General features: G+C 44.4%; 3 protein-coding genes across 3 annotated transcripts; all 3 read right to left on the bottom strand.

The window, feature by feature from the left end:
• Positions 1-15: 15 nt before the first annotated feature.
• Positions 16-1,657, bottom strand: LOC139645794 (gremlin-1-like). The gene is made up of 2 exons (XM_071521633.1): positions 1,518-1,657; positions 16-1,335 (listed from the first exon to the last, which is right to left on the bottom strand). Exon 2 carries the CDS (start codon positions 1,332-1,334, stop codon positions 792-794), a length of 543 nt encoding a protein of 180 aa, XP_071377734.1. The 5' UTR covers position 1,335; positions 1,518-1,657; the 3' UTR covers positions 16-791.
• A 101-nt stretch (positions 1,658-1,758) lies between these two features.
• Positions 1,759-5,096, bottom strand: LOC139645793 (neuroendocrine protein 7B2-like). Its single transcript, XM_071521632.1, has 6 exons — positions 5,051-5,096; positions 4,309-4,534; positions 3,636-3,785; positions 3,209-3,321; positions 2,661-2,714; positions 1,759-2,374 (listed from the first exon to the last, which is right to left on the bottom strand). Exons 2-6 carry the CDS (start codon positions 4,523-4,525, stop codon positions 2,246-2,248), a joined length of 663 nt encoding a protein of 220 aa, XP_071377733.1. The 5' UTR covers positions 4,526-4,534; positions 5,051-5,096; the 3' UTR covers positions 1,759-2,245.
• Positions 5,097-9,884: 4,788 nt separating this feature from the next.
• LOC139645788 (actin, alpha cardiac muscle) lies at positions 9,885-14,577 on the bottom strand. Its single transcript, XM_071521622.1, has 8 exons — positions 14,550-14,577; positions 12,589-12,742; positions 12,321-12,449; positions 12,003-12,198; positions 11,693-11,854; positions 11,386-11,577; positions 10,260-10,441; positions 9,885-10,139 (listed from the first exon to the last, which is right to left on the bottom strand). Exons 2-8 carry the CDS (start codon positions 12,715-12,717, stop codon positions 9,996-9,998), a joined length of 1,134 nt encoding a protein of 377 aa, XP_071377723.1. The 5' UTR covers positions 12,718-12,742; positions 14,550-14,577; the 3' UTR covers positions 9,885-9,995.
• Positions 14,578-15,226: the final 649 nt, after the last annotated feature.

Below are 15,226 nucleotides of genomic sequence, written 5' to 3'. Positions count from 1 at the left end.
CGATCAGACAGAAAATGATATTGAAAACAGTTTATTCAGTTACAAAAATTATACACTGTCATAAAATGAAGTGACATCTAACAGTGCAGGTTGTTAAAAAATAAAAAATTAAACAATTACGTATATATCAGCAAAGCCTTCAGCTTACATCCCACACAGTGGGAACACATACAACTATCTTAGTCCTTTGAATTCATACAGTTTCTTACATAGTAGGCTTGTGTTTGTACAATCCATAGGCCTACATCGTTATTTCAACAATGTCTGCAACAAGCAATAACTTTATGAATACACACAAGCTTACCCCAATGCTAAACCGATCATATGGATTAGTAAGTCCAATGAAGCATTAGGTTTGGTCCACCTCTGTACCTTTCTCTGTGCATATATACATGCTCTCATAGTGCTTAAGGGGCGTCAATCAACTCAACTATGGCAATAAAGTCCCTGCATTTAATATCCAAACCTGCTTATATAAATAGACTTTCTGGGGACAAAGTGGATTAACGACTGACGACTGACAAGATATTATTATTTAGTCAGTGTGATAAATTATTAGTTATCAGTTTAGAGGGAACATTGGTCCTGAATGCTCCACTGATGTATTTTTTAGACTTGGCTTTCAACTAAATTTCTGGCAATTACATTGATCTTTGCTCTCCATTATAATGATAAATTGACGCCCATGTGTCCCTTATGCAACATACACTTTCCCCTTTTTTTGTTTTTTGCATAACTCCACTTTCCTCTCCCAAGAAGGAAAACATATATATGAAATCAGTCGTGCACATCTAATCCAGGTCTATAGTTGTGCAGCGACACTGCTTGACGCGCTGCACCCGTTTCTTCCTCGTGCTCGGCGTCTGGCCCGGGCAGATGAGCGTGTACGTGACCGTGGTGAAGCTCTTCGGTCTGCACGTGGAGCACGACTGGAAGGCGCTGTCCTCGCGGTAGATGTGCCGCGGGATGTAGAACGAGTTGCACTGGCCGTAGCAGAAGCGGTTGATGATGGTGCGGCTCAGGCAGCCCTCCTCGTAGATGGTCTGCTTGAGCGGCTGCGTCTTGCACCAGTCCAGCTTCAGGTAGCGGCGCTCCGTCACGTGCAGGGCTTCCTGACTGGACTCCAGCACCTCGTCGGCGGTCGTCACGGGCCCCGCCATCCCGCGGGAGATGAATCCGCTGACGGGAGGTTGCTGCGACCTCTCCGATTCGTTCGGGTTGTATTTGTACGGGTGCGGGAACGCGCCTTGGAATGTCGCGGCACCTGCGCTTCTCGACGGACTGAGCAGCAGCCCCAGCACTACTGCACAGGTCAGGACTGATGGTGTCTTCATCCTTTAAGGTGAAGGGGAAAAGCAATGCAGAGGTCAGTCATGGATGCGTGGATGGAGAGCATTTTACGCACGGCTTTTACGCGCGGATTACGCACCATCCCTTATGTCTAATATACTGTTTCCATATTATCTTGTGAATTCAGTGTAACAAAATCATCAGTAATAAGCACTAAATGAACTTACCTGTTGATTCTGCAAACTCCACACAAGAAAATCTGATCCAAAGAGATAATTGACTGCAGTCCCGAGTTTCCTGGAGTATTAAGAAAACTTCCAGAGGTCCGACTTTCTCAGCAGTGTCTTTATGAATGACACACTGAGGGGGTTTCTAAACTGTCTTGTGTCTCAATGCCTCTGCGGAACACGCCCCCAAGATCTAATCCTCAGTTTATCTGTCTGATAGAAAAAAAAAACACCCACTCCAAACGTTGTCAATGCAGGTAAATCGTTTATTTCACTTTACAGAAAAAAATAAAAAGCAGAACACAAGCGTTTTTGGCAAGGTGAAGTGACCAACGGCAGTTTTCAATAATGCCCATAGAGATTCTTCTTGATGCAGTATTGTGTAGTGAATTAGATGCTAATCAGAATGTGTGTTAAGCTCTGTGTGTCATGCTACAGTGAATAGTTTACAACCATTGAATACGCTGGTAACATTTTTGCACAGAAGCCAACCAAAGCCACTACTAAGGATATGATTTGCCTTTGAATCCTGCTGCAAGACACAGATCTATTTGAAATTGTCATATCAGAACATACAAACATTAAACTTCATATGGTGAGTAACTCAATCTGTACACCCGTGAATAAGTAAACTTGTTTCTGATTTCACGTTCTTCCCAAGCTATACAACTTGATTATGATACAGTTTCAGATATACTTTGATATTAAAGTGATTAAAGTATTAAGGTTTAGGGTGTGGATTTGGTGGTGACAGAAGGGGTCGGCGCCTCTCCTTCCTCTTCCTCAGGATAGTGGGGAGCGGATTTCTTGGCGACCACATTGTCCAGCCTCTGGCCCATTAGGTAGGGGTTGACACTCTGCAGGCAGACACACAAAAATGTTAGTGTTTATAGAAAACACTCTACCCTACCCTGAAATGCTGCTAACGTACAACAAAATATCAAATAAGTCCAAGGTGGGTCAATTTTTTATCCAAAAAAGTCCAAGTCCAAGATGAGGTCATTGGCTTGGTCACAATATGATTTCACATTCAAAGCAGTGAGTTTAAGAGTACATTAGTTCCTTCGGGGGGGGAGAATCTCAATGGTGGTGATGCGGTTTCCGACAAAGGAAAAAGAAAAAGACAACCAAGAAACACTATACCCTTTTTCTTCTCTTCGGTCCTCCCTTCAGTTTTTGGTACAAAAGCTCCTTGTTCTGAAAAGGAAATGTGAAAAAGAAAAGAAAAGAAAAAAAAACAGTTGAGACATAAAATCATGTTTCCATTGTTTTACAGCTGGGCCCTTTGTTCTTAGATTACAGTCAACAAATTGCCTGGATGCCTTTCCAGGGAATAAAACCAGTCATTCTAAAGGGTGACTTCGTCGGGCCGGACCCACCAAGATACAACACGCCTCGAGGTGGAGGATGCACCCATTCAAATTACAAACAAGTTTTGTTTGATCATGCAAACTACAAAAACCCTGTCCTCATTTAACTCTACTTAACTGGTATCGCTGTGTTATTTGTTCACAGGCATAACAGCCGCAGAGGACGAGAAATAAGAGAGAGAATTACTCTCTTTCATATGTCAAAGGATGAGAAGTGGTCTTGTGGCTGGCGCTGCGGCTGTTACATTTTTGCGCACAGTAGTAATTAGGTCGCCTCTTAGTAAATACGACCCAGAGTGTGTGTTTTCTGTCTGTACTCACCCACTTTGCCAGAGCTGGGTAGTCGTGCTCCGGGTCAAACAGATGCTGGTGTTTCTGGAACTCTCTGCTGAACTCCGCTGTGTCCGGGGCGTTTTCCAAACACCCGTCTGCTGCTGTAAATGTGACGAGACACAGGCAGCCGTGTGAGAGAATGGAGAACGCATTAGTTTAACTGTTCTGTTCAAGTCCTGTCTGTGTCCTGGAAAGGCCCGCTTTTAAGCAGTTGATTAAAAACTGGTTAGCTGTCACTCAAAACAGCAACAGGAAAAGTAAATACAAGGAAAACTACAGATTTGGCACTGTGGCAGCATCACCATTTGCCATATCACTGGATGTGTGTCAAAGTGCATGGAAGTAATTGAGGAGGAGATACCATAACCCCCTACCAATTCAATGGTGATTGGTCTTTTATGGTGCTGGGTTGTACCTGTCTTGCCCAGGGGACATGGGTTCGGAGGGTCCGGGTAGCCGTGGTCCTCACTGAAGTCTTTGGGCACGTTGTCGCCCGTCAGCTCAGCCACAATGTTAGGGATGTTCCCATAGGGGCCCAGGTGCTGCAGCCCCTCATGAGCACCACCTTGTGGAGAGAAACAAAGCAGTTTCAAGGACTTCAATGACCCCAAGAGCCAGGATTGCCTGCTACACAAAGCATAATGTGGAAAAAGGTCAAGGCTATAGACTAATGCACAGGCAACAATGAGCTATTGATGGAACATTTTGTTGAGAGTATTTTCCATGACTCACTTGTTCCTTAAAGTCCATTTTAACCAACTTGTCAATTCACTATAATGAAGGCAATATTACCTAAATTTTCTGACTCAGTGAAAGCCAATGAAAACCTTACACTAAAGTAAATGTAAAGCATTTTCTTACAGCATTTTCTTAATGTGAATAGACCAAAATGACTGAAACTGACTGAAATGATTACTTTTGATGACTGAAATGTGAAGTCAATAATAGGCCTATATCACAGCTTTCACCTGGATTCACCTGGTTTGTCTGCTTCATGTAAAGAGCAGGTGGGTCTATTCCTAATATTTAGTAGCCTACAATCGGTTTCTATTACCTATATGCTTCCTTTATAAACGCGCAAAACTCACCCTGTATACTCTGAGGCCCGACAATGTTGGTGGCTTGGTGTGCGGGATACTCCACCCTGGGCCGAGCGATGCCCAGCTGCTCCATGACGCCGTGCAGGAGGCGCTGGATGTCGGCCTCGGACACCTGGTCCGCCGTGCGGGGGCTGCGAGCTGAAGCCCTGCCGACCTGCACACACAGCAGGACGCCGAGCAGCGATAACCTGACCGCCGAGCCCATTTCTGTCGTCTACAGAAACAAAACAATGGAAAGTACAATACAATAGCATAAAAGGACAACCTAATTTGGCAAACGACAGTCAGTGGAGAGGAGTAAAGACTCGTGTCGTGATGCCATCATAGACTGTATGTTTAATTATGTAACATGCTAAAACACGGCTGCATTTTCCTGCTAATTAGGTAATACGAGGCCCGTAATGTAGAAAGAGTGGTGGCATAGCAAGGATAACGCTAGAAATGTTGTCGAGAAGTTTTTGTTATGAAGATTAATAGTAGGCTACAGGCTACAGAGAAGCGTAGTAGCATATCAAATATTGTCTGAAAATGGAATAAAGCCTCGGTGCGCCATTCACACTACGTCAGAGGTAAATAGAGCCACTGAGGCCGATGTGAATATAAACATACGTCTCAAAAACTGCACACAAATGATTATATAGCATTACATGTAAATACATAACACTTTATTCGCTAAAAAGAATGTAATAAATGATCAAAGTAAGATTTTTTTTTTTGCATTTTCCCTTACCTTGTCCGCGCGGATGGAGGGACCTGCCTATTGCGCGAGACTAGTGTCAAGCCAGCCAGAATAACAAATTGTAATTTCCGGTCAACATTTTCAAATTAAAACCGTTAGGCTATTAACGAACATAGTCTTTAACATGTGTTTTAGTATCTATGATAGAGCTATAGTTTAATTCCATTGATTTAGTCGTCCAATAATTATTGTTATACTAATTTCTGTTGTTCTTCACACCCCAAAGGTGAATTATCATCCATTCGCCTGACAAATTTCAGCTTTTACTTTGAAGGGAAATTCGCTTGACCGGTACTATTCTGCCTAACTCTCGCTACCTTGACGTATTTGCGCGAGGATGCCGATCCGCCTCGCTTCACGGTTCAGATGCAGTTGCTTAGAAACCAAAAATCCCATCCTGTCATTGGCTGTTGCGTAGTGCCAATAATTAGCCCAGGATAAGCCTACTGCAGCAGGTAGGAAGGCGTCGAGGAAAAACAGGGGCTTCAATTCATTCAAGTCCAAGCTATAGCACACCTTGCCATAACCAATTAACACCCATGTGTACAACATGTACTGGTTAAAAACATTATGAGATTCACTCAAGAAATTAATTTTAAAATATTTATTCAGTTAATGTAAAAATGTATACAGAAAAGTTATGTTACACAAAGAAGAATCTACTGCAAAATAAATATATACTGTAGTAGTCATAAATACATAAAACTTTATTAAAATGTATAATGTTAAAATATGACTTTTTGATGTCTCCAGGTATAAAATGTCCTACCATAGGACTAGTGGTCTTGGATGATGTCACGTGAGAATATAAAGCAGTCTGTGAGAGAAACTGGTCTCCTATCAGCATTTACATGTTGAATATGGGCCAACATGGCTTGTTAATCCTTCAGACACTAGAGTGTAGAGCGTCTTCTCCAAGGCGTTAGATGCAGTTTCCCCACACTAGTGAGCACAGGAGAGCTGCCTGCATCTTGTCCTCTGGTGAACTTGGAGAAACGGCCGATGCCACGCAGTTCTCTGCTAACAAGAAGGAACAGAGACCACTGAAACATCGTACAGTAAGCATTAGTCTTGGGATGTTGCAGTTCAACATGAAGCCACACCGTCAATGTCACTCAATTAAAGAATACCACTCAGTTTAAGACGTCAGACAAGTTATTCTCACAGTCTATTTGTTAACTTGATCGGGTCTCTCCCAAAGCCAAAGACTCAAACGTGGTGCAATTAAGATGAAAAATCTGAAGCTGCCTCATAGAACAGGAATGGAAGACTGGGTTTCTATTCACAAAGGAGCTTCATTATAATATTACTGCTTCTGAACCAGAAAATGTATCGCTATCCTTTAAACTGATCTGAAAATCATTTACCTCTTTAATCTTTCACATGGAGTCCAACTGGAACTGTCCAACAAAGCTGTTGCGGGGCTTGAAACTTGATCTATAAAGGATTCCATTAATGTACTGTAGTAGCAACATGGTATTCTGTGAAGGTTTGGTGTAAAAATTCCCCATCCCACACTGTCTACTTCTCACTTACCATTATCTTTGCCTGTGCAAGGCGTGCAAGTCCTGAACAGCAGGACATTGGGGAAGGTGTCCAGGCCGAGGCTCCTCTTCAGGGACCGTGTGCGTACAGAGGTGGACCCCTGGCTCTGCTCCGAGTCTGATGGAGGCCTGACCTTTGACCTCACAGGAGTCCAGGGCACTGTCTTGACGGGTGGCATCACTACATGTGTTTGAGAAAATGAAATGGAAGAGCAAATGGAAGGTTTAGAATTGAGAAACTGAGCAAATAGCCTACCGCTCCATTTTGTAGTAGTAGTAACACCATCCCCCAGTAATGGATTCCTTTGTTCTTGCTTAAAGGCAAATTGCATTGACATTGATTGGTTGTGATGAAGACTAAAACATTTTTTTTTATTTTACCTCGTTGACTGTGTCTCTTTCTATTCCTTCTTTTGGAGTGTGTGTCTTGTACATGATGGAAATCCATCAGAAATTCCATACTGTCCATTACGGCCTTAGGAATCACACCTAGGAAATATAGTGAAGACCAGTATCACACTGTCAATGTCCAGTCTATGATACAAATACTCTTATTCAAATCCCAATGTCAATACTGGATGACTAACTGGTTTAACAGGGTAAATACCAAATGACTGAGGATTCTCGATGAAGGTGCATAGAGCAAGGACTCTAAGTTCCAGGCGAGCCTCAGACATCTCTGCCTTGTTGGGAGGCGGCAAGAGGCATGGAGCAAAGACTACAGCAAGGTTAGAGCTGGTCATCAAGTTTTCAGAACATCTGACAGGAGCACATGGAATAAAGAGGGAAATGTGAGATGTAGCATTAACATTCATGACATTTGTGGCAATTACAAAGCAGTGCAGCAAATCATATTTATTCATTAATGCCAAGGAATTGAAATTAGTGAAATAAAAAAAAAAAGTTTTTGTAATGTTAGCTTGAAACCCAGAGTGAAAAAAAAGAGTAAGGCAGGAGGTGGCTAATATTATGAACGTTATCTAAATTAGCTAGTTAGCCTAGCAGACCTTCCAAGTTCAAACTAGCCATACTAGCCTTTAGCTATCTGGTAAGGTAGTTAGCTAGCTGCTGACCTTCCAAGATCAGGAATGCCATGGTTATGAATAAAAAAAGAAGTCATTGCCATTTGTTCTTTGTATTTTAACCAGAATTCCTTCTTTGCCATGCAAGTGCCAGTTAGCCAACCTGCCCTCTTATAAACTGTGGTTCTTGGGGCAGAGGACACAAACAATAAGATGATTTCTGCCTCCACGAAATGTTTGTATGACTAAGACTCCCCCTTTGAACATCATCCCCCAGGTTCTTAGCATCGTGTCAGACCTTTGGGAAACTTGGGAGAGGAAGTTAAAGAGGTAATGCAGGCAGGAGGAGTTCCTGGCAGGAAGCAGACAGGACAGCAGCTGGATGGCTGAGGTCCTGTCCTGCGGGGCGGGCAGCGCCTGGGCCTTGAGCAGTGCCGCATGGAGCTCAGAGGGAAACAGGGGCTCTGGAAGCTCCCTGCAGAACTGTTTGATGAGACTGGCCACATCGTAGGGGAGGGCTGTGGACAGACACCCCTCTCCGCGATTCAGCTTGGCCTGAAACCAGGAGAAACACTGCATGAAGAATTCCATCTACCCCAAAATAAGCAGTTCTTTCACAGCAAAACTGAGGAATTTAGAGCACCAAATTTGCCATAATGCATATAGCATCACAGAATTTGTTTCTTTGCGTATCCCACTGTGACTCATTTACAGGCATGCATATCACCAGTTGTTGGAGTGCAGTGACAGATGGAGGTTTAGCATCTTGCCCCAGCCACCAGACCATGCTATGGCTCCAATAGAGATTATATCAGTACTAACTTGAGCCATAGATCAGCCTCTTACCCTGAGGGTCTTAATGCGAGGAAGAGAGCCTGGTTTTCTGAACAGGCCCACGGTCCCGGCTCGCTCCAGAAGGAATGAGCAGGCATCCACCAAAAAGCTGAGACAGACAAAAAAATTTTCAAAACAACAATTTGATGCCATAAACTTCCCAACCCCGCTGTTTACACTCACCAGGGGACCAGACCAAACTCAGGAATGTAGCGCCTCTGTAAATTTTCCAGAGGAACACCAAAGATCTTTGTGCCACCCATGAACAGTCTCTCCTTTTTCCTCTCACAGCTCTTTACGGTTATGCCATGGATGACTCGAAGGTGAAAGCGGATCACATTGCTGTCTGTGATCTTCATGATGCTGTGAATGTGGCCGAAACTACACAAAAATGTGATTTAGCAGCTTTAGACTAGGACACCAAAATCTCTGTTGTGCGTTTGTTGGGGATACTGATGAATGGAGGTTGGCTTTATTATGCTAATCCATATCACCTGTGGCAAAGGTAACCAGGAAGTGAGCACTGAAGGAGAGGACAGGTAAAAAATGCTGCGTTCAAGTCCCATGGGAAAGATGGTAAATATGAGTTTTCTACTTACTTAACTTACCTAACTTTCACGTCAGCTTTTGGGTGGTAAATACTACTTGGAAGCTCTGGGTTTTGTGCTGGACCCCAATTTCTCTTACTTCTTGAATTCTGACATCACTACCAAAGAAATCCCTATTGTCAAATGTTGGGAATGATATAGCAATTTCGAATGAGGCTAAATAAATATTTTTTTAAAAGAAGTTATAGAAGTGATTTTGTGATGTAAGTCATTAAGCCATGCCAGGACACAGGTGCTTGCTAAATTTTCCTACAGTTTACTGAAAAGGACAATCATAGTGTTTTGATGGATTTAAAATAGCTTGAACGCATGAACACGTTTAAGCTGCTGCTTTTAACCATCAGGGAATTTCGACAGTTATTCCCATATGATGTGAATGTAGCAAAACATCCATCTGACCTCATGATATTATTAAGGCAGCCTATGAAGAAAAGGGAATTCAATCTTTATGTTTATCATTATTTGTTTGGCAGGAGGAAGTAAAGTTTTTTTTTTATATGTAAATCAAAAGGTGGCTTACTATTTTTGATGATAATCTCACATGGTATTAAGGGGAAATCAGACCTTGTGCTCTGGGACACACTATCGTTCTTATGTTGAAAGTGTATTGTAACAGTTGTCTTTCGTGGCTCTCATGTTTCATCCCTTGTGAAAGAATGGCTGTTGGTGACCATCATTATAAACCACACAACCATAGTCAAATAATATATGAGTTAACAGGCCAATGGGCATCTTGTGGTGTGTTCAGTGTCATGTATGCAAAATGTATGCAAGACTCTTCACTAAGCAACAAAACTCCCCAATTACTGTTACAGGCAACTATTTTTATTACAACAGTACATGTATATACAGCAAAGGGCACAGTACAAATGCAGGCAGGCGGAAAGTCGGTGCGGTCGGAGTGGGGTTTTCGGTGCTGGTTGGAGATTTAGAAGCACTTTCTGTGGACGATGGAGGGGCCAGCCTCGTCGTACTCCTGCTTGCTGATCCACATCTGCTGGAAGGTGGACAGAGAGGCCAGGATGGAGCCGCCGATCCAGACGGAGTATTTCCTCTCGGGGGGAGCGATGATCTAGAGGGGGGGGGGAGAGGGGAAGCAGAAGTGGAGGTTAGTGAGAGAACCAAGAGCATGCTTTTGTTGCAGAAGAATTCAAGCAAAATAGAAATATTCAGTGCTGCTGCAGAAGCTCACCTTGATCTTCATGGTGCTGGGGGCCAGAGCGGTGATTTCCTTCTGCATACGGTCAGCAATACCAGGGTACATGGTGGTACCGCCGGACAGCACGTTGTTGGCGTACAGGTCCTTGCGGATGTCAATGTCGCACTTCATGATGCTGTTGTATGCGGTCTCATGGATACCGGCAGACTCCATACCTGTGCAGGTGAGATGAGATGAGAAGAGTCAGTCAAGTGCTCAGACTGTAGGCCAGCAGCATATGTGTGATTACAGGAATGGAAAGATATGGAATGCTTTGGGTATTAAGTATATTTCTGAATGTACAAAAATACAGTATGGATGCATTAACATGTTAGTGTGTGGCTCTGAGATACAGTATATCCCACTAACAGTTGTGTCACTAATTTTGCAGATATTGCTATCAAATGTTCTCTCTGTGAATTAGAACCTGAATCTATCTCTTTATGATTGTAACACTGGTCATTAATTTTGGGATGAGTTGCATTCCAAAACAATTGGAAATATATTTACTACAAGAAAAGATGTAAATAATTATTTCAACTGCAAAAATGTCTGTAATTAGGTTACTTATACTTAAACTTATTTTTGTGTGTGATTTCTACATGAATTTTTTGATTCCCTGCAAAGCTAGAAAAAAGAGCGGATAAGACTTGGAGCGATGGGCTGTGTTATTATGATATAAGGTTGTTTTATTTTCTTATCCTCTTGATTACTTTTAAACTTTATTTTGATCTACATTTTCAATCGAATTGATGTTCTCTGCCAGTCCACAAAGATACTTTATTGTGAATATTTGGTATTAATAAATTATAAATGTTATTATTATTATTGTTATTATTGTGTACTTCAATGTCAATATTAATTGTTCTGCCTTCCTGAATCTTGATGTGAAAAAAAAGAAAGAAAAAAGTCTCCAATTCTCCAACTGACCACTAGGTGGAGTAAGCTCACAACAGAGCCACTCACTGTACACATGAAACATAATCACTTATAATTATGACTTGCAGAATGACTCGGCCTGAGAGGGAGTAACCCTAGCTGCTGAGTGTTGGGTGAAGAGTCATGACAGGGTGACAGGAGGGGAGTGTGGGAGAGACAGTGACGCTGACAGGACACCCACCAATGAAGGAAGGCTGGAACAGGGTCTCGGGGCAGCGGAAACGCTCGTTGCCGATGGTGATGACCTGGCCGTCGGGCAGCTCGTAGCTCTTCTCCAGGGAGGAGGAGGAGGCGGCGGTGGCCATCTCGTTCTCGAAGTCCAGAGCCACGTAGCACAGCTTCTCCTTGATGTCGCGCACGATCTCACGCTCGGCTGAGGGGAGGCAGGTTCACAGAGTGAGTCGACTGAGTCTCTGATATACAAACTGAACCAGAAATGAAATGACCTGAATATAAATGGGGTTCTCCTCCCGGTAAGACCTACTTACCGGTGGTGACGAAGGAGTAGCCACGCTCAGTCAGGATCTTCATCAGGTAGTCAGTCAGGTCGCGACCGGCCAGATCCAGACGCATGATGGCGTGGGGCAGAGCATAACCCTCATAGATGGGCACGTTGTGGGTCACACCATCACCAGAGTCCAGCACAATACCTGGCAGGACAAAAAACAGCAATTTGTCAGGGTGATAGACGACAACATAGAACCAGAACTTCACTTTCAACTCATCCTTTTGTAGCCCTGACTAGGTTCAGTACCCTGTGTTATGGTCAAGGAGTTTCAATTCTTAGTGGAGACTCACCGGTGGTACGACCGGAGGCGTACAGGGACAGCACAGCCTGGATGGCCACGTACATGGCGGGGACGTTGAAGGTCTCAAACATGATCTGGGTCATCTTCTCCCTGTTGGCCTTGGGGTTGAGGGGGGCCTCAGTCAGCAGGGTGGGGTGCTCCTCTGGGGCCACGCGCAGCTCATTGTAGAAAGTGTGGTGCCAGATCTGTGAGACGGAGGCAAGGGGGAGAAAGCTGTCAAGGGACCGAGTGTGATAAAGCAAGCATAAAAGGAAAACATGCACTGAGATGTTACTACGGGTTCTTGTACTGTATCCCTGATTCGCACCTTCTCCATGTCGTCCCAGTTGGTGATGATGCCGTGCTCGATGGGGTACTTCAGAGTCAGGATACCCCTCTTGCTCTGGGCCTCGTCTCCCACGTAGCTGTCCTTCTGACCCATACCCACCATCACACCCTGCGAACAAAGCAAACGCAGGTCAGAATCTCAGGAACAAGTAAGGACAGGCCTGATTTCACTCATCATCCGAATCTCTCGCGAACTCGCAGCCTGTCGCACTGTGATCTAGTTCAAAGTGCCCATTCGAGCGGCTGACCTGGTGACGGGGGCGACCAACGATGGAGGGGAAGACAGCGCGGGGAGCGTCATCACCGGCGAACCCAGCCTTGACCAGGCCGGAGCCGTTGTCGCACACCAGGGCGGTGGTCTCGTCGTCGTCACACATGTTTGGTCTTTACTTGGCTGGCCTTCTGTAGGAACACAGGAGCACAGGAAAAAATCTTAGTTTGTGTGCTTCAGCGCTGTTGTAAGATATTCATCGGAATGGGAATTTATTCTATCTGCCTTTGTAGGTCCCATTTGACAGTGTTTACATCAATATACTGAGCACTATAGGCTACCTTCAAGGTTGTTCCCCCACTGTTTCGCTCATGCTTTGGGAGACCATGGTGACTATTTGCACAAAAATAACCCTATCTGCTGGTTATCGTCAAGCAATGATACCCCCCGATCATGTTTAAATGTGTAATATTTCCTTTTTAAGTCTCCACAGAGTATCATTTCTCTTGAGAAAACAAAACAGTGTGATACTGTGAAACAATGTAGCGCTATGTTCACTATGAAGACACCTCTGAGAGCTCTAATCTCCTCTCCGAGTCTCACAGCTGCCTGCAAAGCCAAAAAGGGACATAGCAGAGCCCCCTCCACACACACTCACAGTTCTATTTTAAGCCTTGGACCCTTGTCAGTCCTGACGAACCCCCTCTCCCGCCCCTCAGCTCACACCCCCACCCCCTCCCTATCTCCTCAGTAAGCCAGAGCTAGTTAACAGCTGAGGTGGTGTGTCTGTTGACAAGTGGCAGCGAAGGCCTGGGGTCCCTCCTCAGCTGTCGCCGCATAGTAGCCTCCTCTGTTTGGAGCCCCACCATGTGCTGCCATCCCTCCAGCCTCTCTGGCCCCAGCCTGTATCCCAACTGCATCCATCCCCCCCTTCATAAAGGCTTTCCCATTCAAATTCAGCATTCTTCAGCGGTCTTTCAGTACACCTTTCTGCTCTAGCACTTCTCATAATGTTTTCATCTAGATCAGCCTCGGAGCTGTGCGTGAGACTTAAAAAGGCAATATGGTACTGTGACAAAGGCATCATTGCATTGAGGATTTCCCTGACAGCTTTATCAAAATGTTGTTAGGTGTTACAAAGGAGAATACCCTGAAAAAAAACAGAATGTACCCATCCTACCCTATACTGTAAGTGGCCTCCTTATAAGTTCATTTTTCATATCAAGGCCTAATACATCCCAGAGTTGCCCTACCATTGAATAAGTGATGTGGGTCACCCTACTGTAAAGAGCTGCTAACCCTAAAAGAAGAAAAAAAAGTCTGGGTATTGATGGAGAGTTTTAGAGTCTCCTGATGCTAAATGCTGTTTCAGAGACTTTTCCACCCTGACAATATCAGTGACTTCATTTTAAAAATATTGGCATCATTATTGGCCTTTAAAAACCCACTCTGGTCCTGACAGCTTCCTTCCCTAGGCGCTGTCTGACCTGAGTTAGAGCTGCGAGCCTGGCGCTCCACAGCGGGCATCCCATTCCTCCATCCTAATCCTCAGAGCCCTTCCTAATCTAGAGAGTACAGGTCACTGTTCACATATCAGGATGAGCTGTCAGTCAATCTCAACAGCCTCTGCACTGTCCCACACTGCACCACCAATCCTTCCCTTTCTCTGTCTTTCTTCCCTCCTTTCTCTCCCCCTCTCTTAGCTCCCATCCTTTTCTCAACTCCTCCTCTGCCGTTGCCAGTTTTCTGGAAGAGTAAACTGGAATTCAAGCATCCATTGCAGCATCAGTGATATGTTTACACCACAACTCATCTACTCTGATCAAAGAAACAACTCCAGCCTGGCCTTCTGGCTGTGCTTGTCACACATGTATCCATGGTGAAGCAGCAACAGATCCTATAGCAGGAGTGTCTAGTCATCCTCCCTGTTCCCTCTCTCATGTACTGTCCAAAAAGCAACAGTTGAAACGCAAGGAGGTTGCAAGCAAAGGGACTCACCAAGTTGTACCGCAAGACTGGAGTTTCCACTGGGACAAAGGGCGAGGGTGAGAGGGGGTCCTTAAATATGCCCCAGCGTCCTGAGGCTGGGGGCCGGTGGGCGGGCTCAGGAGTTCACACAAGCCCAAATAAGAGCTGCTTCGTAAAATGGCTCAGTAAAGTGGATCCTGTGTCAGGGTGGCAAGGGACGCCACCAAAGTGGAGTGATGTCTCCTTGGAGACGGATGGCCCGGGGCAGGAATAAGGAATGGAGAGTGGGGAGTGTTTTGAAAATGATTGCTATGACGGATGGTCATATGCTAATTGTTTATGATACAAAGGGGGGGCGGGGGGGGTGAAAAGTTAGAATGGTTCTCCTATTGACATTCATTGAGGAGGGCCAAGATCTCCTCGACACGTAACATTCATTTTTAAGACAAATATAAAGTAGTGGTTCGGACATTAAAATTCTATATTGTGTGCATGACCTTTTGGGTGCCGAGTGTTTTTTTTTTGGATTGTCGACATGTCTGGTTGGAGTGTTATCAATCAGGTCTTTCAGAATGAACTGTTGCCCTTGCAATTCATAGTTACAGACACTTTGGGACACTTAGAAAACCCTTTCCCCTGCAAACCTCATCAAGAAATCGGCTAAATAAATTCAAAATCCTGCCTCATACTTAGCAGCATCTCTCCTC

Source organism: Centroberyx affinis, unplaced genomic scaffold (genome assembly GCF_046629955.1).
Source record: "Centroberyx affinis isolate AG114_WGS23_722 - 3 ecotype Tasmania unplaced genomic scaffold, CSIRO-AGI_Caff_v1 ptg000903l_1, whole genome shotgun sequence".
Taxonomy (NCBI): Eukaryota; Metazoa; Chordata; class Actinopteri; order Beryciformes; family Berycidae; genus Centroberyx; species Centroberyx affinis.
This window is presented reverse-complemented; position numbering and strand designations above follow the sequence as displayed.